The sequence below is a fragment of the Silurus aristotelis genome (genome assembly GCF_946808225.1).
Source record: "Silurus aristotelis genome assembly, chromosome: 24".
NCBI classification, from domain to species: domain Eukaryota; kingdom Metazoa; phylum Chordata; class Actinopteri; order Siluriformes; family Siluridae; genus Silurus; species Silurus aristotelis.
This window is the reverse complement of record NC_139597.1, coordinates 8122686-8145779: the sequence shown is the minus strand read 5'-3', so window position 1 is coordinate 8145779 and position 23094 is coordinate 8122686. Positions and strand designations below refer to the sequence as shown.

Genomic DNA, 23094 nt, shown 5'->3' with positions numbered 1-23094 from the left:
ACCTCTCCATCATGCTGATGTGACAGCAGAGCAATACATCTTTCTGCTACTAATAACAATCTTAATTGCATGTGGGCATGTTGCACCACACACGCAACCACACACACAACACACACACACATCAATTTCATCATTTCCTCATGGTAGAAAGCTTCTATTATTAGTGGAATGGAGAGAAGGCCACCTGCTGGGTTAAGTGCCCTTTCAGCTTGTGCAGCACAGGAAGTGATTTCTTTCAGGAGGCAAACCGGATCTCTGTTTTCCTCCTCGCAGACGTTTATCCGTTCAGACTTGTTAAAAGCGAACGCCACGTTGATCTTTAAAACGACGTCTAGAGACGATCAGCAGAACTATAAAGAGAGATATTCTAGATGCTTTAGGTGTCAGTTTTTTCTAGTTTGAAGTGAAGCTGCAATTAATCACGAGTGCGCGAGAGGAACAAAAGCCAGCATCGAATTTGTTTTGGTTGTTCGGCATTGTTGCTTCTTTTCCAGGAGCAGAATTTCTGTTTTTGTTGTTGTTTTTTCTTTCACTGCAAGGACATTTTTATTGATTTAGTATTTATAAATAGACATAAATAAACATAATATAAACACGATCGTGTCGCATATTAAAATTGACAGCTGCTGCGTATATTTGCAGCGCCCCGAAACGTGTTCAGACACAGCCCTAAGGTTGATGCATATAATGTTCCAGGAACTTTTTTTTTCCGCTGAAATGTGATTAGTAGTTTTCGCTCTGCTGTGCTGCAATCTGCACCGTGTCTTAGTGCATGAGCTCAGGCACTACCTCCATTAACATGAATGTCACTCTCATCCCCTCCTAATGCACTAAAGTCTTTCCCCAGGGCACCTGTTCATTTCCTCCGAGCTGAGTTCAGCTGTGTAAGGAGCAGAGCAAAGCTTTCACCCATGTTTCACTGTGCACAGGATCAAAGCACATGACTTAACTTCACACCACTAAGATACACATCTGCATTTATTTCCCTCAATACAGGGACAAATCTCTTTCTTTGTGTGTGTATACAGTGGTAATAACATCTACAGTTTATTTGTAGCATTTGTGATTTGTGACCCCTTGCTGTGGTGATACAGCAGACCCCTGAAAAGCTTGTGGACCAAATGTCTACAATAGAGCTTAATCACTGAAGGGGAAAAGGACACAGGATGTGGCTGAAGGATGGCTAGTTCTTTATCTAGGTGAACTTTGATGTATAAATGAATGAGCTTTCGCCTTGTGAGCCAGAAACCAAGATGGCGAACTGTTGTCTCTCAGGGAAAAAAGAAAAAATTGCTGTTTATCATTGTACTTCTTATTGCTCACATTTTCCACCTGCTGTATCTACTGATATCTTGTTATCCCAATATCTTCTTATTTCGATTAAGTTTTTGTTCAAATTTAAGTTTTTTTTTTTCCCTTTTTGCAAGAATTTGTTTGTTGTAATATCGGCAGCTCTGGCGTTCATGCCCGTGTGTTCGAATCATGCACACCTCAAGCCCCTGAGGTAGAGAGCTTATTGTTTTTAGTATGCGTCTTGTGTTTGCTTCTCAAACAAGTGACAGTGGAAAAAAGACGTCCAATATTTATTTATTTTTCTTGTCAACAAGAATTGTTTACAACCTATAGCCTTGTGCGTTGGGCCTTGAAGATCTCACAAATGTATTTATGTGCATGTCTAATATAATAATCCTGAATCCTGGTGGGCAACCCTGCAAAACCCACACTTTAAGCATGCAGGATCTGCACAATGCTTAAGATTTGTTGGTAATTGCTTTAGCATTGTTTTTCTTATGACTTTATTTTGAACAAAAACCAACTGCATTGCCTTTAATTCTAATCTAGTTCGCCTGGTTGAGTACACTATGTGAACAAAAGTATTGAGACTTCTGACTTTTCTGACACACCTATATCTAATTTTTTTTTCCCCCAAACTGTTAACAAAAAGTTACACAATAAACAGGGTACACAATTGTATAGTATCTCTGGATGCTCTAGAATAACATTTTCTATTCAGTTGAACTAGGAGACCCAAACACTGCCCCTGTGCACAAATCCAGCTTCATGTAGATATGCTTTACTTGGGTTGAAGTGGAAGACCCCAGGCCTTCTCACCCTACATCAGTACCTGACTTTACTAACCGCCTTGTGGCTGTATGAGCACAAATCTCCACAAGCCCACTCCAAAATCTAGTGGAACCTCTTCCCAGAAGAATGAAGGTTATTATAACATCAAAAGGGGAACTAAATGTGGAATGGGATGTTCAACAAGCACAAACTATATGGTCAAGTGTCCACAAACATTTGTTCATATGGTATAGGTTGAGATGTTGACAAAGAGGACACACTCGGATGGTCTTGAACAGACACAAGTGCACATCTCAGATACCATCAGTGTGACTCGAAACGAACAGGAAAAGTCCTACATGCTCACACACACACACACACACACAAAAACCACTCCATAATGCCAGATCAGGTGTCTTATAGTGTAAGGAAACTTCTCATAGACACAAATCCTTTCTGGTTTTGCCTCAAATGTCAACTGAATTATCATTGTGTCAAAAACCAGGATTATTTTAACGCTAACTCCAGTTTTACTGATTGGATCAGATTTGTTACAGTGGTACTGGATTTGCATTTGCATTTAAAAGAATCTCTCTTAGTACATCTATAATAAATTCAGAAGATTTTACAGAACAGTTTGTGATGCCACTGTGATGGCTTTTAGCCTCTCTTAGGTGAATATGCAAATTATTCTTTACTGCATCATACTGCATCATATAAGCCTGTAATATGAGAGGAAATAAAATACCATTTGGGTAAATAGTAAGAGATGGGTTGGGGGGGGGGGGCAAGCTCCTCCCTTTGCTCTTTCCTTTGCACAGAATAATGTTTCCTGTAAGACTTTAAAAGGATATTTATAATCTAAAATGACATCTGCTGCAGTTGTGTAATGAGTGCACACTGAGTCATGTCTGAATCATATGTTTGCACAAAATTACTGCTTAATGTAGTGTTTTTGGTTATTTGAAAATGCAGCATGACTTAATATCTTTCTTCCTACTTATATAACCCTTTTTTTTTTTTTTTACATTTTGGATGCACCCTGCAAACCACTTGGGTAATTGGTGAATAAAATTGTGGTTGCTGTGGAACGTGTCATGATTTGTCACTTTCTATATCATGAATATTCATAGATTGTAGGATTTTATGAAGGTTAAAAAAAATTGAGTTTATTGTTATTTGATCCCTATCAGGTAATGCTGAAACAGGTTTGTGTCTCCTATATCAAGTGAAGTTAATATTTAATGCTAGCATATCCAAAACCATCCTATACAATGATGTGCCTCAGCTTTGTGGTACCAGTTTGTGTCCCAATACTTTTGTCCATGTAGTATATTTTCAGGATTACCTTCTTATTGTTTTACATATGGTTTCTCAAATAAATGTATTATTAAATGTAAAGAAAGAAAGTTGACAGTGACGGTTAGTTGGGACTTGTTCCTTCCTAGTAAAGAAGTCAGGACCTTCAATCTACCAAACAGAATCAGTCATCTGTTCACATCAGCATCTTTTTATTCCAGTTACCAAACTGAAGAAACTGGGGTGACTTCTTTTCCCTGCTCGTTTAGAATATTTGTGCCTCAGGATAAGCAAAACTGCATCTCTCAGCCTTTTGCTGTTTTATGTACTTATGTTTATTGTAGTACTGTATGTATAATAATGATGACTAGTTCTACCTTGTATTTTTATTTAATGGGGTGAAAGAAGTGAGATTTAGCTACTCTGCGATAATCATAAGTAATACACACGTTTTTCTCTAACGAAGCATGATTTTTGTGATATTTATTAATTACGCTCTGTAGGTCGAAAAGCTGAGACTAAAAGCTACAAAGACCAAAAGCCAAGTTCTTTACTGTTTTTTCAATGATAGCCTCATAATGGCATAAATGAAAAAAAAAATACAACAAAGTTAATCGGATCCCGCCCCCTAGCATCACCAGCAAAACCCTTAACCCTAAAAAAAATGAAAAACAAAGGCAATATGCATCAGTGTAGCTTCTTTTTAAAATAGCTGGAAGAGGGGTGAAGCAGCGGAGTGCACCCAAACCACCTCATTTTAATGTTTTTGGTGTGCCGCTAGACTAATGTCCATAATGCACTGATACACCTGATACACCATTATTCATTCATAACATGACTCATGTGGAAAACAAAAGCACAGCAGAAGCTCCAAATCTGTCTTTCCAACATGCTTTTCTAGCACTATCACTGTCAAAGCATTGTTTATGTTGCCAAGGAGACGCTCTGTCGCTCATCGTGATCTGACGCTTCTGCACACGGCGAACGTAGCGCAAAAATGGGAAGGGTGTATTTGATGGTTAATGACGGCTTTGCTCTTGTACTCCTCTGCACTAACTCTAGCTCTCTATATCGCTAGGGGAGGCACCCTTATCTACTTTACCTTTAATGTATGTGTTTGACCTGAAACTATGTGCTTTATCGCTTTCAAAAATGATGTCTATAATTTGGCCTTTCAAATGACTCATATATCTAGGGGAAAAAGACAGATAGAGAAGGACAGTAGAAGGCAGGTGGAAGGTAAAGAAGTACTAACAGTGTACATCGGTGGTTTTACACCAGTGACATGGAATGCGTTTGGTGTTATTACAAAATTCCATTAATTTATATCAGAATGTTGTAAATGTTTGTACAAAATGTTTTTCACTGTTTTTACTGGAGGTAAATAAATATTTCACAGGGCTTATTGTATGTTTCTAAAGTTGTTGTTAGAATAGTACAGACATAGATAGATAGATAGATAGATAGATAGATAGATAGATAGATAGATAGATAGATAGATAGATAGATAGATAGATAGATAGATAGATAGATAGATAGATAGATATTGTAGTGTCTTTGTATGACAGTGTGCATAAGTATGCAGTAAAATCCGATGGGGTTTTCAAATGCTGGGGAAAACTAAACCCTAATCAAATTTGACTTAGCACTGTTTTCTCCAGGGAAGGGAATTGGACACTACTTGAATGAGTGATTAATAGTCAAGCGCTGCAGAGTTGCAGAGTTATTTTACAATCAGGAATCTAGTGCTGCTGCTGCTGTGTGTGTGTGTGTGTGTGTGTGTGTGTGTGTGTGTGTGTGTGTGTGTGTGTGTGTGTGTGTGTGTGTGTGTTTTCCATGACAGTCCCATGAATTTCACATGTGCATAATCACATAATTTATGATTTTCCAGATGGTTCTGTGTTTTATTTCCATGTGGTTTGATTAATTCGTTTTTTTTTTCCTCCACATATCACGTGGTTCCACGAATTACATGTGAATACATATTGCACTTATAATCTCGTGTTTAAAAAAAATCGATTAGATGTGATGAGAGAAATAGATCGATTAGATCTAATGAGAGAATACTCGTGTATAATAATAATAATAATAATAATAATAATAATAATAATAATAATAATAATAATAATAACTATTGGTGAAATTGATGATGATGACTTTGATCCTCTCTGTTTGATCTACGGTGTGGTTTGTCGCGTGAGCGCGCTGTGCTGGAGCGGATGCTGATCGCGCGCGCGACTTTTCGGACGCTCGGAGCGCCTCTACAGCAGCTGGTTCGCGCGCTCGCGTTCGCTCGTGTCCTTTCTTTTTTTTTTTTTGTTCCGTTTGCGGCGCGCTCCCGATCGCAATCTATTTTTTTCTTTTCTTCACCGGCGCCGGTGCCCCTTTATTTATTATTTATTTATTTATTTATTTATTATTAATATTCTCGAAAGCGAACGGTGGAAGTTGGAGGAGTCGGAGTTGCGCTGCGCCTGTCGCCGGTCTTTTGGGACGCGGCTCTGGATGCGAGGCGGAGGAACCGGATGCCCGCATGCGGCGTGCGGCAGCGCTTTCCTCTGGAGCATCCGTAAGCGCGTGGTGCTGCTGCTGCTGCGAGCATGATCGCCGTCTCGTTCAAATGCCGATGTCAGATCTTGCGGAGAGTGAACAAAGGTAAGCGCGCCTCCTGCTCGCCCAAACCTCCCAACCTGCCGTCCTTCCTCTTCCGCGGTTCTCCGCTCCTGCTGATTTCTCCACGTTGATGTTGAGAATGCGTTCGAGGTGCATGAACGGCAAGATCTGAAACCGCATGCTGCTGTTTTTTCCTCTTGATTAATTTAGCAGCCAGTGCCATCAGCTGCATGAATCTATGAATATGCGTGACTGTTTAGCAGCAGGAAGTGTCTCGTGCACTCTCCCCGGGGGCTCAGGATCTTTAATGTCATTGCTATCTGTTCACCATACATCTCCTGGTTATGTCTGTGTAGACAAAAATGACAATAAAACCACTACTGCATATCTGTCTGTATATACAGAACAGACATGCGATATGGACCGAGCCTATAGATATATAAGAAGATGACATATTGTATTGCATTACATTTTCTGTGACATGATTTTTTTTTCTCATTACATGTGCCTGCTCAGAGGAGTGCGACATTCAACTTGGCTTTTCTAGAAAGATGTAGAATCGAGGCTCAGTCATAAATAGTGCAAGTTCTCTCCACCCCTGGGAAAGCACTTGACCTTGTTATCATTAGTAAACAGCCAGCCGTGCCGTAGCTCGGCTTTAACAGTGATGCTTTCCATGCATGTAAAATCACGTCCAGCTTGTTCGTTCGCTCCGGTTCCATTTATTCTGAGTAATGCATGCTTCAGATGCTGTGGGGTTCGTAGTATTATTTATGGCTCGTCTCTGTGGAGCTTTCCTTGTGCATATGGTGAAGGTTCACTGTGGCTTCTAGGATTCAGTGAGTCACATTACACCAGATGGAAAAGAACGTCAGTCATAAAAGCCGAATTCAGTAGTAACAACACTGGCGGATGTTGGTAGAGATGCAAGAATTTAGCATGGGCAAGTGATTGGGTGTAGTGTAATTATTGTTAGCGAAAACATTACACTTGCACTGCTGAGATTATTCTTAGAAGACACTTAGCATTATGTGCCTACAGTATGACGGAAAGTCAGCTTGAGTTAAGGTTTTTCTTCTTTTTTTGTATTCGGATGTTTTTTCCCATATTACACTCCCTCATTGTATGAGACAGATAAGCCAGTATAGAGCACATAATGCTGCTAACATTTACCGTCCTCTGTTTTGTCAGCTTTACTTCTCACTGTTTTCCATTAGTGAGCATTCAGTCAGAAAATGGAAATTAGAATCAAGGTGTTGCTGTTGCTTACTTTATATCATTCACACAAGCCAGAGTTTCTTCAGCTTGGTCTGATCCGTCTGCTGGCTCAATTAAAGCTGATGGTGCCTCTGCTGTTTTTTTTGCCCCTCTCCTCCCCCAATGTTAAATCAACACGTTCTCTTACCTCAGCAGGTTCGGCCAATTATGTAGGGTATTTTGTATGGAAATGAGTGGGTGGGAAGTAGCAACCTCATCTTTCCTCGCTTTTCTCCACCCTCTTGCTTTTGGGTTGTAGGTTTCAGTTTACATCTTATACTGTACATCTTCTACTATACAATTAACCTTCTGTATGTTTGTCAGTATGTATGTATATGTTTGAGACTGTGTGGAGAAATAATTGTGCAATGCTGTCTTTTTTTGAAGTCCCATATGTTTGTATGTGTGATTGTGTTTACTTTCCTCCATGTCTCTGAGGATCCAGGCTGCTGCTTTTAGTACAGCAGAGTGCGCATACCTGCTGTAATAATTGGTATGCTAATGGCTCTGCTGTAATGATAAAAAAAAAGGCACTTGCTATTTCCATTTATATGCAGCCTTGCTCCAGTGTGACCCTGCTACCACTGCACTCAATGAAATCCAGTTTAAAGCAACTAGCCAATTTGCATGTCGGTAGCTGCAGCCATAACTAGTTGATTTCCCTGGGGTTTTTTTGTTTTTTGTTGTTGTTTTTGTTTTTTCTTTTCACATTTTATTTTTGAGTTCCAAAAATATTGTGGATTGTTAGGTTATTAGATTGAAAAATAAAAATAATAATAACGTCCATACTTCTTGGAAGATGTTCCACTAGATTCTGGAGTGTGTTTGTGGAGATTTGTGCTCATTCAGCCTCAAGGGTGTTAATAAAGTCAGGTACCAGTGTTCCAGGCATCTCAAGATCCAACCCATCAAAACCAAATCTTCATGTAGCACAGGATCATTGTCATACTGGAACAGGTTTAAGTCTCCTAGGTGCCCCAATACTTTTGTCTATATAGTGTTTGTGTATGAATTTTAACATTGCCATGGCTGATTGATTGCAAAGATACTGTTTAACAAATGCTGTGGAAAATGCAGTTCTCTCACACAGTTCTTTAATTGTTGTTTCTCAGGCGTTCCATGTCATAATGAAATAAACCTAATTAAAAACCAGCTTCCAAAATGTAACGCGTCTGTGCTGTGACAAACAAAACTAATGATTTTAAAGGTTTACTTGAAGTAGCGAAATTTTATTGCAAGAATTTCAGCCCACGGAACACAACTGCCTGAATTAATCAGCAACCGTTTCTTCACCGATGTTATCGTGAACTGAGATCATTTGCAAGCTCGTGTTAGCAACTTTTACCTCAGAAGGATAGCCAGAGTCTGATGGACAGGTAGGCCGAGATTTTGTCATGCGTTTTAATGTGTATAAGATTGTAGATTCCATAACTCCATATTATAAAAAATGCCTGGATTTTACTACGTTTTCCCAGGCCACCAAATGCTTTTCCGAGAAGAGAAAACCTAATTGTTCTTCCCATAACCTACACAGTGAAGCCTGCATACAGTATTCTTTCCCTTTGCTTTTCTATTATATTGTGCTTGCATTGTTAAAAGCTGTGTTCCAATGCCTCGCTGTTGCTTTGGGCCTGTCGATTTCCATGTCAATGGCATTAATTCAGATTTATAACCGGTCACTGTATTTTGCTTTCATGGCCATTGATGTTTAGAATCACTAATAGTCTAGCGTCTAGCGCCTATAAGCACAATGTGTCGATGATTGAGCTGTCCCTCAACAGAAATGTGGAAAATTAAAGCTCATATACAAACACAGTTAAAAAAAAAAAAAAAGACTAGAAGGAAATCACCAAATGTGAAACAGATGTTTTGTTGCTTTCAGCTTGTAAGCTTTGTAGCTCTCTAGGCTTATCAACAACAGTGTCAGTCACATCTATCTAGTGAACAAAACACCATTTTTCTGCTACTGTTGATTGATGCAGAAGGTCAGGCATACCCTGTGGGTGTGAGCTGACCCTTTGAGAACAGTGCCTGTAGCATTATTGGCTAAATTAATCAGGCATGGATTTGGTCAAGGCTTACTGTCGGTGTTTGTCATATCTCTCTTATCTTCAAGCCAATCGTGTTTGGTCACCATTGGCTTGTCAGATCCTTGAGAAGGAGGAGTTTGAGCAGGCAGGGGAGGCAGCATCCCAGTTAGTGAGTGCTATTAGTTTAATTAGTACACTGATAGTGTAACAAACTGTGTAAAAGATGTGCAATGATAACGTCATGGTAAAGACCTGCTGCCGTACAGCTACAGTACTGCACAATGCATAGAAGAAATAGCCACATACCATAAGGATAAATACAGTAGATAGTACATTGTGATTTGTTGCAGATTGAAGTGAATGTACTTTTTCATAACAGATGCAGTATTTAAAAAGGTGCTGCCATGATACGAAAAAATGTTTAAACTAATAATTTTGTTATAGCAATACATTTGATGGAGAACATAAGAGAAAAATAACAGAAGCTGGTGTTCGTGCTGTGTGTAGGAGTGGGGAAGTCTATTCCTCTGTTTATGCTTCCAATTAAAACCCTTGACAAGGTTTTTTTTTTTTTTTTTTTTTGCCCTTAAGGAATATGTACTTGCGTATTGTAGGTAGGTTACTTAGAGCCTAGCATACGAATATGCAGAAACTTTAAACAATAGTTCTCTTGGATAATGGTCGGTTGCATCCTCCTACACAAGCAGAACACTGAGAGATCTCTGCACCTTCTCAGCTAGACAGATGCAGAAGTCTAAAACACTCTTACATATCTTACCTCAGAATCTCAGTGGTGGTAAAGCACAGACTATAGGTGCTGATGAGTAAGGTTATAATGCCAGCACGGTCATTCATATATAAAAACTGCCCCCGAAGTTTAGGTCTTTGCGTGGTTTTATTCTATTACTATTACTTACTTTAGATGATTGTCTTCTACAATAGCGTTTTTTCAGAATTGGGTTAGTGTGTTAAGTAGGGTTCTTCAATTCCTTTTTAGTTTTCAGTAGAATTTTGATTAAAATGAGATTTAAATCCACTAAAAAAAAAAGACAACATGAGGAGGAAACCTGGAGAGGAACCAGACTTAAGCCAGGTGCACACAATGGCCACAATTTGGTTGTCTGAGACAATTTTTTCAAGATTCCTATCATCCTAGGCTGAAATCTGTAGTCTTTGATCGCTGATTTGACATGTTCACTGACAGCTGAATAATGACTGTTTCAATAAATTTTTCCTCAGAAGAAATTCTGGCAGTGTCAAAAGATTTCAGCCTTTTTCCTGCAGTGTTACTTCTCCTACGACGGCCGTCAACTCAGGAACCAATATGGGCGCCAAACCTGATAACGCAAAAAAACAGCGACAACTTCAAACTACCTCAGGGAAAATGTCAGGTGGACAGTAGGGCAAGAAGAGAAATTTATTGAGTGATGAAGAGTTTTTACATGTTTTTCAGGGTGTGAAGGTTTTTGACTGTTGCACATTTGACAACTGAGATCGTACAGTGTGACATGCAGATCATGTTCGTACAGTCAGACAAGCAACAATCACAAAGAGCTATTATAAATTGCAGAGTGTGGGACTCTGGGCAGTATGAGTGTGTTTAAAGGTTGGTGAGTATGAGCATTTTGTGAATGAGAGTTCTTCGGTGAGTAAGGGACAGGCTTTCGGGTTATATCAGCAGTCCCTAGTTACAAATCTGTGGGGTCCAACCACTGACAAGGTATGATTCCAATAAGTACATATTAATATGTAATATATAATGTGGACAGATTTTTTAGTTTTTTTTTTAGCAATGAATTCTAATGATATGGATGCCATACATGAAGTCAAGGAACATGGATAGCTTGTTTGGGAATTAGGTCTCAAAAAACATCAGTTAGTTAATAAAAATAGAACATTAAAATACCGATTCTATTTCCTTGTTTTTGAATTTTTCCTCGACTTTTCCTATTTAGTTTGTAAACTCCAGGGGAGTTTTTAAAGGTTATGGTTTTTATGGCTCTGCAGCTGGATCACAGATAAGCACACTTTGACCCACAGCACTACTCCAATATCACCTCCATTACTGTCTGAAATGTCAAAATTGGACTCTCAAGCGCACTTTCGCTGTGGCATAAAGGCGAGGAGACTGTGATAACCGTGGCCTTTTCTAGTGCGTGTCTGGAATGACTTTTCTCACAGGGCCAATTGAGCCACCACTATTGCTGTGTCTAGTTTGAGCGGGTCTCTTCTGCGCCGCTTCCGCCTCGGAGCTAAGACCTAGCGGAAGCCACAGCTGCTTGTGCGTAGTTGGAAAAGGAAAGCCAAGGCCTGCTCAGAGCTTCTGCATAAGACGTACTGTTTATAAAGGGATGTGAGCTGTAGCTATTGGCCTGGATTACATGCTTCCAGCACGTATCACACAAAATTTATCGAAGGACCTATTTAGGGCTTTGCTAGCTTAGTCTTTATCTCCAGCGCACACACACGAACAAACATATGCACGGTCATTATGTGGAACAGAGGCCTTCGTTAGCCTTGTTCCATGGTAGATATGTTGCGCTTCTTCCTCTCTATGCTAGATAGTTCCCTAAGGAGCTGGTGATGTGTGGCTAATTTTTTAACACGTCTTTTCTGCCAGGAGCTATTTCCAAATTCTCATCCAAAACATTTGCCTTTCAAACCCCGAACAGCTTCAGCATGACGCACATTGACGAGCTTTCAATAGCTCAATATTTTCTGACTTGCTTGCGTCACATGGTGGTCATGTAAGCACAAAGTACATTGGCAGCGTCTTTGTGGTCAAGCCACCTGCAGGGCATAATCATTTAACTCCACATGTCTGCGTTGAAACCAAAGCAGGGAGTCATGGAAACAGAACTCAGCCAAGCTGTGAGCAAACCCAAACAGCCGTCTCTCACTCTGCCTCCGTAGGCCGGGTGTCAGTAGATGGATAAAGCGCTCTGTTTTGGCAAGTACTGGAATATAAACATTGGCAGCACTTGAAACAGATTAGAGGGTTCTTGCAACCATGCAAATACACATATGAATGACTGCATGTGTGAAAAGCAAGCCAAAAATGCATTTCTTTATCTTTATTTTTTTATTTATTTCCTCATCTTTGAATGTAGCAACCAGCTTAACAATAGCCACCTTACTTTGTGCTTATCAAGCTAAAAAAAAGCATACATGCCCTCCAGGGGTATTTGGAAACCAGACCTTTTTTACGTTTTTGCACTAATCCCTCCATTTCCAGCTGCTATGTAGGTTTCAGGTTCCCAAGAATTATTCTGATGGAACGCAGCCCCTGTGGGGATGGAAGGAAAGGCAGCATCTAACTGTAGCTGTGTAATGCCGCTCTTGTTGGGCTTTGCTGAGGAAGGGGGTGGATGTTTCCTGTCATTTTCAATCCTCTGCACTGGTTATCTTCTCGATTCTTTAGGGGGAGGAGCGGAGAACAAATGGCAGCTGCCTCCACCCAAGCCGAGCTTCCATTTTACATCCTCCCTTTGATATTCTTTATTCCTTCATTTCCTCCAGTCAGCAAACACTGAAGTAATTTTGAGAAGTGACGTTAAATCTACAGCGTGCCACTCTGTGATAATATGCCATTAAGCTCCAACTCAGACAGGCAGCGCTTTTGTACAGGCATTATGCCTCCCATATTTTATCTTCCAGAGGACTTCAAAGAGCCTCCAGCACATTTGAGAAAATGTTTTAAACAATTTCTGATATTTTTTTGACAATTTACTGGCTTCTATTAAACATTCTGTAGGGTTACAACACCCTCATCATTATTACATCAAGGTCAAAGAGTCGGGCTGATAAGATTCGTCCAAATGGGGCTTCCTTGAATATCAAAGATGGCGTGCAATTTGTGGGTCATTTTTTTCTCATTGCATCTCTTTAGCCATTTCTCACAGTCAGTTACTCCTGGCTTTGGTTTGCAGATGGATCTATTTTTCGCCCCCTCTGTAGTAGATATAAGCCTAAATGACACAATTGTAAAAAATGAAGGTAGGAAGCAGCAAGGCAGGAATTAGCTACTGAATTCGTTCCAGTCCCTCCTTTGCAATGTTTGAAGAGCTTCTCGGGGGTAACCACGCACAGGAAAGACTTTCATCGTCTAAATAATGAATAACCTCTTTTTACACAATTTTGTGCACTCCCACTCTCGGTGGGTTGTACGCTTTGTGGCCTAAAAAATAAGCCTGCCTTTGTTATTCTTTGCCACTGGCAGTTCAGGACCTTGTAGCTATATCAGCATGTGATATTTAATTACCTGACTTCAAACGACTGGAAAATTGCAAGTGCGCATCAGGTTAGAAGGAACTCTGGGTTCTTCATGAGGACACAGCTTTCCCATCTGTCTTCATAGACTTTCATCTGGTTGCCCATTGGTACAACTGTACAACCACCTGATCCCAATATGAGATCAAACAGCTATTTGTGGCCACTCGGAGTAAAGTCCAATCCAGCTAATAGCCTCACAGCACCAATTACTTCCTCAAATCCCTACACAGTTCAACAAGCTGAATAGTCATAAAAGCCTTTTTCAATGTGTTGTTTAACAGCAATTAATATAGAAATGGTTTAGGAGAAACACAATATAGGGCTGGAATCTTGAGATGGATTTCAGGATGACAAAATATATTTCCGGTATACTCCAGGGAAAAGCGTGACCCATGATTGCCTCAGATTTTTGTTCTTGGCTGACAGGAATGGAACCCAACGTGGTATTGTAGCTTGTCCATCTTAAGGTTTTGTGCATGCCAACATGCTTTTTTTTGCACATCACAGTTGTAAAACGTGATGAAGTTGCTGGATAATTGACGGCAGGAAGCTATCTGGACATTTTTTAACAATGCATTTCTAACATTTTGTTCAACTTTAGCGATTGCTGTATATTCTAGTAGGTCTGAAGTTAATGAAACGCTCATCTGGTACAATTATTTATGAAATTAATTTGACATTTTATCATTGTTTGATGTGAACATCACTTGAATCTAGGGGTGTCCCTGACTTAGGATTTGCATAGTTGAATCAATGTACAGACTCAAAGATATAGAATAAAATGTATACAAACATTTTGTAACAATTAACTCGTGGCATTAATATCGAAGCACTGAAAAACACTCAAGCTGCTCTAATGGTAAGAGGTACACACTTAGACTAATCTCTGTTCTGGCACCGAATTTGTGGAATAAACTTGTCTGAACAGCAAAGTCGCTGCCCATGTCTTTGTCTTTTTTTTTTTTATATATATATATATATATATATATATATATATATATATATATATATATATATATATATATATATATATATATATATATATAAAAAAGTGCTATAATTCCTCTCAACAAAGTTTTAGACTGATGGTATCTGAAATCTGTAGAGAACCAGTGCTGATTTACTCATTCAAATAACATTTGTATGTCACTGTGGATAAGGGCGTCGGCTAAATGTCGTAAATGTAAATCAAACATTAATTTGCAGAATAAAATTGGAACAGAATATACCTTTGAAGGATATTCCAGACATTGTTAAATATTCAAATCCCTCCTGCCAAAATGCTCCTGTGTGGGTCACAGATTATGGAAAGTGAAACTTAAATCTGGGGTTGTTGCGTTTATTTATGCACCTTAAAAATAATAATTACATTTTACATTTTTATTTACAACATTAAGTTATTGGGAGAAAACTGTTAGTTTTATGTGAAATCAGACATTGAGCACCCCCATATAACCAAAAATGGCATGTTCCTTGCATGACTATGACCAAATGGCATGACTATTCAGGGTCACCCTTACTTGAATATCCACATTTTATTTGCATTGTTTTGCAGCCACCTAATTGCACAAATGTACATGTGTTCCTAATAAAGTTGACAGTGAGAGCATCAAACTAGGAATAAATGCTAAAACATAACCCAAACAGTTCTTGGTGAAAAGTAAACTTTAAAAAAAAAAAAAAAAAAAGTAGCACTTCATACTGAAAATAAATTTGGACTAAATTCCAAAAAGCCCTGAGTCAGCATCTGTTGGGTCAGCATTAGGGCTGGGTGAAATTGCACAGCTGAGCTGTTAGTGATCTTCCAGGTGCAGTTTCAGCACCATAAACACAAGTGACTTATGCTCCTAAATCTAGGACGCAAATTCTCTGGGTGACCAGGTGCTGCCCGCTAAATTCAGCTCGACCACACGATCCTGAGCAGTGATTAAACAAGCGAGCTTCTGCATACTGAAATTCAGACTGGAGAGAGATTCTCTTGACTATATCAACCTTTTCTCTCCATGCTGCCATGATTCATAAGTGCTGGCAGAGAGCCATGCTACAGAGGATCAAGAGCGGTCAAGCTCTTAGCACATTTTTAAAAGGATTATATGTACTTTTCCTCTTCAATTTGCTTTTTACTTGGCGCCAGTACACTCGACACTAGGCGTTTGCAGCATGTTTTTGCCAACAGTTGAGAACTGCATCTTAAGCAGCCTTGGTTGTGGAGATTCAAAGCCTGATACCAAGTAGGGAACATCTTTGAATTTACTCGTGTTCAACTAAATCAACTTCCAAGATGCAATGGACTATATTAGAACCGTATTTTGGCTTTTTTTTTTTTGCTATACAAACTCCAAAAAGGAAAATTCACCACCACCACTGACAAATGCTTTATTACAAACTGAGAAAAAAACAACATAATTGCTTTTCAATTAACCTTTAATCATTTTGTGCAGCGAATACTGTTATCACTGGAAAAATACCATTTAATAATAAAAAAAAAAATCCCCAGCCAATCAACATAAACAGTACTGCTTAACATACACCATATTGCCAAATATTTGTGGACATTTGATCATCACATTTATATGTCCATGTTGGTTATCCCATTCTGGATTTATCCTCCCTTTGCACTTATAATAAGGAAAATTGAAATTGAGATTTTTATGCTTGAGCGTGCCAAAACATTTTAAACATCTCTGTGTGGCAACAGCTTGGGGAAGAACCATGTATATGTCTAATGGTCACGTGTGGTCTTCACATAGTTTTGACCATCTTCTGTAGGTCTTTTGATATGAAAGACTGATATCTTCTGATATCAGTCTTTTTGAACTGAGACTTTGGAAGTTTTTCTTTACTTGAATTTTTCCATGTGAATGATGCACTGAAATGCCCTTCCTTTCTGACAAGGTAAAGAGAAAAGTCTTTGATTTATTTCTTTATATATTACATGAGCATGACATCAAATGTATTTATTTATTTATTGTTGATGTTAACCCTCCAGTGCTCATCAGTGCAGATGCATGTAACATAGAATACATTTATTTTTACTATAATTGGGAAATGTCCTAATGCCTGCATCTTAAATAAAATGAAGGAGAGAGATTTTGGTTTGTTTGGCCTGGTGGAAATTGTCGACTGGACATTTTTTTTTTTTTCCTTCGCGTATGGAACATATGAAATCTCACACAGCAAACTGTAAAATAAATGCTTTAAAAAACCTCTTTCCGATGCAGTTCAGCATGCATTTTGTTCTTCTTTTCTCATGCATGCATTTCTTGCATGTAATAGCTGACCCCAATCTGTTTGGCAGTGTGTATAAAGGTTCATCATTCATTCATTTTCTCCCGCTTATCCGTAATTCGGGTCGCGGGGGCAGCAGTCTAAGCCTTCGACTGCTCCCCAATCCTCACAGCACCGTCCCTTACGGTCCCTCCTGCAGGTGGTGAACCCACGGGAAGGCGGCCCCACGTCACTCCGACGTCACGGACCTTGATATTTCCCTCGTAAGGGACCCCCGGAGCATAGAGGGTTAAGGGCCTTGCTCAAGGGCCCAAGAGTGGCAGCTCGGCGATACCGGGGCTTGAACCCCAGACCTTCCGATCGGCAACCCAGCGCCTTAATCGCTGAAGCCACCACTCCCCCTCGTATAAAGGTTTATTTATTTATTTATTTATTGCTTTTTTTGCTTTCCATTATTTATACATTTTCGTACTGCATAGAATGTAGTACAGGGACTACACAGAAACACACATCTTATTTGGTGCAGAATGATCTTATCATATGGCAGTTATTTGGAAAGTTGATATTTTAATAGTGTTGCCTGTATCTAATGCTGTTTTTAACATCTTTCACTTGAAATTTTTGGTTTGAAACACCTTGTGGTTAACACAGCTACCCGACAACCTAGAAATTGTATTATTTAAATAGGTAAATAAGTCAGAAAATATATGAATCACAGTTGCTGGAGCTTTGGCATAGAACACCTCGTGCCGCTGTGGCCCAAGCTTCAGTCTCCAGTGTATCCTCTGATACTTTTAATAGATACAGTTCACTGTTGTTGGAACTACTCTAAACAGCGGTCTCATTTCAACCTCGTTTTTCAACCTTTATATTTTATACTTGTTAAATAAAAGTCAACTTCACAGTCAACATTACAGAAGATGCCTGCAGTATTGGAAATAAAGCGATCATGACATGGAGATCTCTCGTTAACACGCTTCTAGTTCTACTAACAAGCTACAGTTGTTTAATTACGTCTGAACACCATTCACATGAAGCTAAGCAGCTTTCATTTTACCGTTTCGCTTTTTTTTTTTTTTCCCCTCATCTCTCTTTGTGTATTTCACATCCCATCAGACTCTACGCTTTCCACTGAGCTGTGATCAAAGTGTTCACTGATGCACTGTCCCAGATATACTGTACAGCGATCCAACCCCCCGCCGAGAGCCTACTACTCAGCCGATCTTTCACGTTCTGTCATTATTTGTTCTAGTTCGTCGCTGATGGCATGTTGCAGGCTTGTTGCACTATATAAACTCCTGTTGGTGTATTTTTTCCCCTTTACTGTAGACTTTGGTTTTAGTATCTCAGCTTATATCAAATAAAGATATCCAGAATTTATATTTTATACTAATAGTGAACATAAATGATTGCCTTCCCTGCTGTTTCGGCTTTAGCTTGGCTGAATTCGGCGTTTAAGTGATAAACGATTCATACGTGAGTGACATCATCTCATGTATAATGCCTGTAATTTCCCTTCCTGAAGTTAGACTTTATTTCCCTCTCACCACTGTTCTCTTTTACTTTGTGTGCTTTAGCTTTGGCACCAACCCCAGTTCCATCACAAGTGAACTGCTTTGGGTTGACCCAAAGTGACTGCCCTTGTTAAATTTTAAAGGCTTTTAATCCCAGGATGCCCCAATGCTCAGTGCTGGAAGCAAATAGATTTTTTTTGCTGCAGTGGACAGGGAAAACCGGGTATTCTGTTTCTCTCTCTCTCTCTCTCTCTCATCATGGTAGCTTGTGCCATTAGACTCATACAACACAAACTATGGGCTCAATGTTAAAAATAAAAGAGAGTGACCCCTCTCTCTCCCTGAGGCCTGTTCGTGTTGAGCTTGAACACAGCTAATCCCTCTTCTCTGCCTCAATTTAATTTTAATTTAGAACGTATCAGAAATGCCGTTGTAGAAAGCATCAGAAAATTACAAACGAGTAAAATAAGGGCCCTCTGCGAGGCCTCTTTAGTCCTCTCTGCAGCTTATCTAACAAGATTCTGAATGGCGTTGAATGAAGGCAGTCATGTCCACCTGCCCACTTGTACACCGCATGGACACATGTCGTCTGCCTTCATGTAGATAGCTTGGCCTTTCCAGAGCTTGGTTTGGGAAAACGCCATAATTAACGGATGGCGAGAGCCAGTGTGTGGACCGCATGCCCTGAGAGACTCATTACCATTCACCACAGATGACAGTTAGAGCCCAGAAGCACTCCAGCCCTTTTTTCCTTACCCCTCACCTCCACAAATGAGTGTGCCTATATGCATGACTGAGCTTACAGTGACTTGGCAGGATGACAGCTCCACTGCCGTCTGTTTCCTCTTTTTCTATTTGAGTGCCAGACTTATTTCTTTCTTTTACACTTTCTATCATTTTATGGCTCTTGTACATTTTCATTCTTTCATCATCACCGGATTCCTTCTCCCACTTCTCTGTCCTTCTGTTCACTTTTTTTTTGATAGATCTATCGTATTAATATCCTCTATATCACGGTCCTTCCCTGTCTCCTTTTTCAGGCAATGAGTCAGCGGCTGACCTCACAAGTTCCCGCATTCCCCCTTGCCTACTCCCCCATTGGCTTATGTCATTTTGCTTCATCTCGTTGGTGGTGTCCTGCACTTTTTCCAAAAAAAATTAAAAAAGACCTGACCAAAAAGGAAAAGCTTAGAACACCAATTCCCTCATTTGTATGCCCCTCACACCCTGTGTGTATTTTGTTCATGGACACAGAGTCCACCCTGGCAGTTGAAGGAAAATTCTGCACCATTACCCTGGTGGATATGAGCTCATCTTTCTGCATGCCATGGACTTCTTGTGTGGAGTGAACAAGGATTTTCACTGGGATGTGGGTGAGTGGTGCCCCAGAGGGAGACACACTGGTGTGGGGGCAGAATAACAGAGTGAATGCTGAAAATAATGCAGGCCTTACACCACTTCGGCTCCATGCAGCTTGTCTGGATTGTTCTGGAAGAGCTACTAAATGCAGGTAGGCAGATGAAATTACGGCGGCTCTGATTAGAATGCCTCGGCTCATTCCCCTAGCAGAGGAGCCACCGTTAGCCTGCTCGACTTTAAATGTAGTAAAATGATCAATGCTGATCAGTGAACCGGATATGTTGACATTTTAATATTCATGCTTCATTATATAAGTGGAATTGGTTTATTAGTTGAAATGATGCTAATGTCTTCACTTTAAAAAAAATACTGTAGTAACTTAAGGGTTTGATGTTGCTTTTCTCTCAGAAATTCCTTAATGAATGCCTTGTTGCTTGTTTTGGGTGGTAGCTCAGTAGTTAAGGCATTGAACTTTGTTTTTGGAAGGTTACAGTTTCAAATCCCAGCATCACCAAGCTGCCACTGCTTTGCCTTCAAGCAACGTTATTACCCGTCAACTGCTCGGTTGTAAGTGGCCCTGGATACGGGCGTCTGTGAAATTGCGTAAATGTAGAGGGACATAGATAGATCTATCAAAAAGTAGCATCTAGTCAGTGTTTTTGTCAAATAGGAAGATAATCTTTGATCATTGGTGGTCAGTTGGATGGTCATTTCTTTTGTACCTTCAATTAATGTGGGTAGTAGCTCAGTGGTTACTGAACTGGACTTTTGATAAGAAAGTTGTAGAGGAGTTCTCAGCACCATCATCCAACTGCTGAGCCCAGACTGCTTAGTTGTGTAAGTGAACTTACCAGACTGTGTAAGCCTTTATTCAGACTGCTCTGTATAACTGTGTCTGCAAAATGTCATAAATGTGAATGTAAATGTTTGTACAATGTTGTCAAAGAACAGTTAAGGTACCATTTCTTTTTTTCCCCATTCGAATTCTCCTAGCAGTGTCTGTGATATAATTCGTGATATTGGAAGGTTAAGTGTCCTACACTCCCTCTAGATAGGTGTCTATGGGTTTGCTTGTGAGACCTGACACCCCACAGACCTGTCCCCACACCTCCGTCCCAGGCCGGTTATTAAAATCCCTTGTCTCAGACTGTAACAGATGAGGTTGGCTGTTGCTAGCAGGTGTGAATTAGTCAGCTTGCTGTGACTCTTCTGAACCTTTAAAACCAACACTGTTCATCAAACACAAAAATGATTGACTTGGAATGTTCCTAGTGGGCTGGCCCTGCATTGATTTCACCATGTGGAGACCTCCAGCTGCTGCCAACTCATCTGCATTTTCAGAGTTACTGCAGAGAGAAATAAAAGAGGATCATGGATGAATATTGCAATCAAGAAATGGACTTTGTTGTCACATTCAGACATGCAGTATTAGACATTCCTTCATTTTTCTTTTGTTCACTGGCTGGCTGACTGATTGATCTATTCTGTGAAATGTATATGCTTAAGTGTTGCTTAAGACATCCAGACACCAGTGTTCTAACCACAGCAACACATCATTTTTGGACATTGCTGTTTTTTTATTTAGCTGTGATTAAATTTTTATGCTTTTTGCTTTCGAACTGGTCAGAACTTACACACAATCTAATAATTGGACTAATATCCAAATGTGTTTGTATACAGATTTAAAAAACACATCTCTTATTCATCTGCTGTTTTGCATTGGACATTATGGTGATATGAATTGCTTTTAAAGTGTCAAGTTAATAGATTGCTTGTGAAATGAACCCCGTGGTAATGCAGGATACAGAATAAATGTGGAAAAAACAGGTGTTTGTCAGGTTAGCAAGATATTTCCATCCCTGTTTTTTATAATAGCTTTGCCGAATAATGCATAGGTGTAGTTGATAGCTACATACATAGTGCACTGTTTTTTTTTAATGGTAATATCATTCATTTGTAGAAACACCTAGTTCAAGCTCATGCCTTCTTTTCAGAACCAGATGAAGTTCACTCAAATACATAAACTAAATTCACCCTCATGTCAGACATTTCATTTAACAGCTATTGCATGTCGATCCAGTGGTATTGAGAGTAAATGTTCTGATCTCAGTAGGAAGCCACAATTAGGCTTCTTCTTTTATTTCACTTGCTTTTGCTCTCTTAAAGCAAGTGTTGCTGTGTTTATTGTATGCTGTAAAGGAGAGGCACACAAACTGAATCTGGAAAAAAAAAAAACAACAACCATCAACCCTGTTGCAAACCTCCTACACAGCCACCTACAACCCATACACAAGAGCTGCTATTCGAACAAGAAACTTTTTTCCAGATTTCAGGCTTGAGTTTGTTAATATTTCGGTATCCAGACCTTAAAAAACTCTCAACAGCAACATGAGCCGAACCTTATTGTGCAGATAGGCTAGCACAATTTCTTCACTTTTGCTTCTACAGCTGTGACTTCACACTCTGTTTATATCTGAATTGATCACAACTCTTGCTTACACGATCAGGACGTCATGGAATCCGAGCGGTGGAGTAGATCTGTGTAATCAATCAGATCTACACGGTCAGCAAAGTAATGTCTTGCTGTATGAAGTAGTGTTTTTCCTACATTGGTCCAAAGTGACTCTTATTTTTTTTATATGCTATTCAGCGCTGATCGACTGTAAGCTTTATAGTGCATCATCACATGGGAAAAAATCCCAGCCTTAATCATTTCCAAGCAGTGGGTTAGTTCATTATAATATTTTATTTTTATTTGTTTTATAGCGGTTTATACAACACTGGTTGTCTCAAAGCAGCTTTACAGACCAGTGCGAAAGTTCAGTGTGGTGGTAACAAGCAGAAATGATAGTAATAATACTTTCTTATGCTCGTGCTGTAAATTGTGACTTATTTATATATCAAAAGTAATGGTTTGTATAGAATAAACTTTACATTAATAACGGTTATGATTGAAAAACTCTTTTAAACATAATGGAAGTAGACAGATGGGTCAATTTCACCTAGGGGTATTGTGATTTCCAGTTAGATTTCCAGTTTAGCAAAAGTTAGATTTTAGGATATACAGAATCAGGGTCTATTTGGGACCAGGGAGGAGGGTGTGGACATAAGGATGCGAACATTTACATTTCCAGCATTTGGCAGATGTCCTCACAGAAGTGCTCACTTTTCTCCACAAGCATATACACGTATGCTAGTAAAAAAAAAATAGGTCAGAGTCTAAGAATGCTGTCGTGTTAAATCCCTGTTCTAGGGCAGTACAGCAGCTAAAAATTACACGATGATTTAGTACTTAGTTAGTACTTGGGGAAGAAGTAGGTCTTTTAATCTGTGTTTGAAGGCAGACAGTGACTCAGCTGTTCAGATAGCCAGGTGATGTTTGTTTCGACCCTCTAGGTGTAAAGACAGAGAAGAGTCTTGATCCATGTCTTTATTATCTCTTGATGGCTGGTTGAATC

At 39.5% G+C, this 23094-nt stretch overlaps 1 protein-coding gene across 15 annotated transcripts in view; it reads left to right on the top strand.

Moving 5' to 3' along the window:
* Positions 1–23094, top strand: part of grip1 (glutamate receptor interacting protein 1) — a 284092-nt gene that overhangs the window by 186434 nt on the left and 74564 nt on the right. For 2 of the 15 annotated variants that reach the window (XM_083528106.1, XM_083528104.1), the window contains exon 1: positions 5560–6018. The exons of 12 other annotated variants lie outside the window; for them this stretch is intronic. In XM_083528106.1, coding sequence (XP_083384232.1) covers positions 5964–6018 — 55 coding nt within the window. In that variant the 5' untranslated portion in view covers positions 5560–5963. Of the gene's footprint in view, positions 1–5559; positions 6019–23094 lie in introns of those variants that run through there. One more of the 15 variants, XM_083528097.1, reaches the window with a different exon arrangement.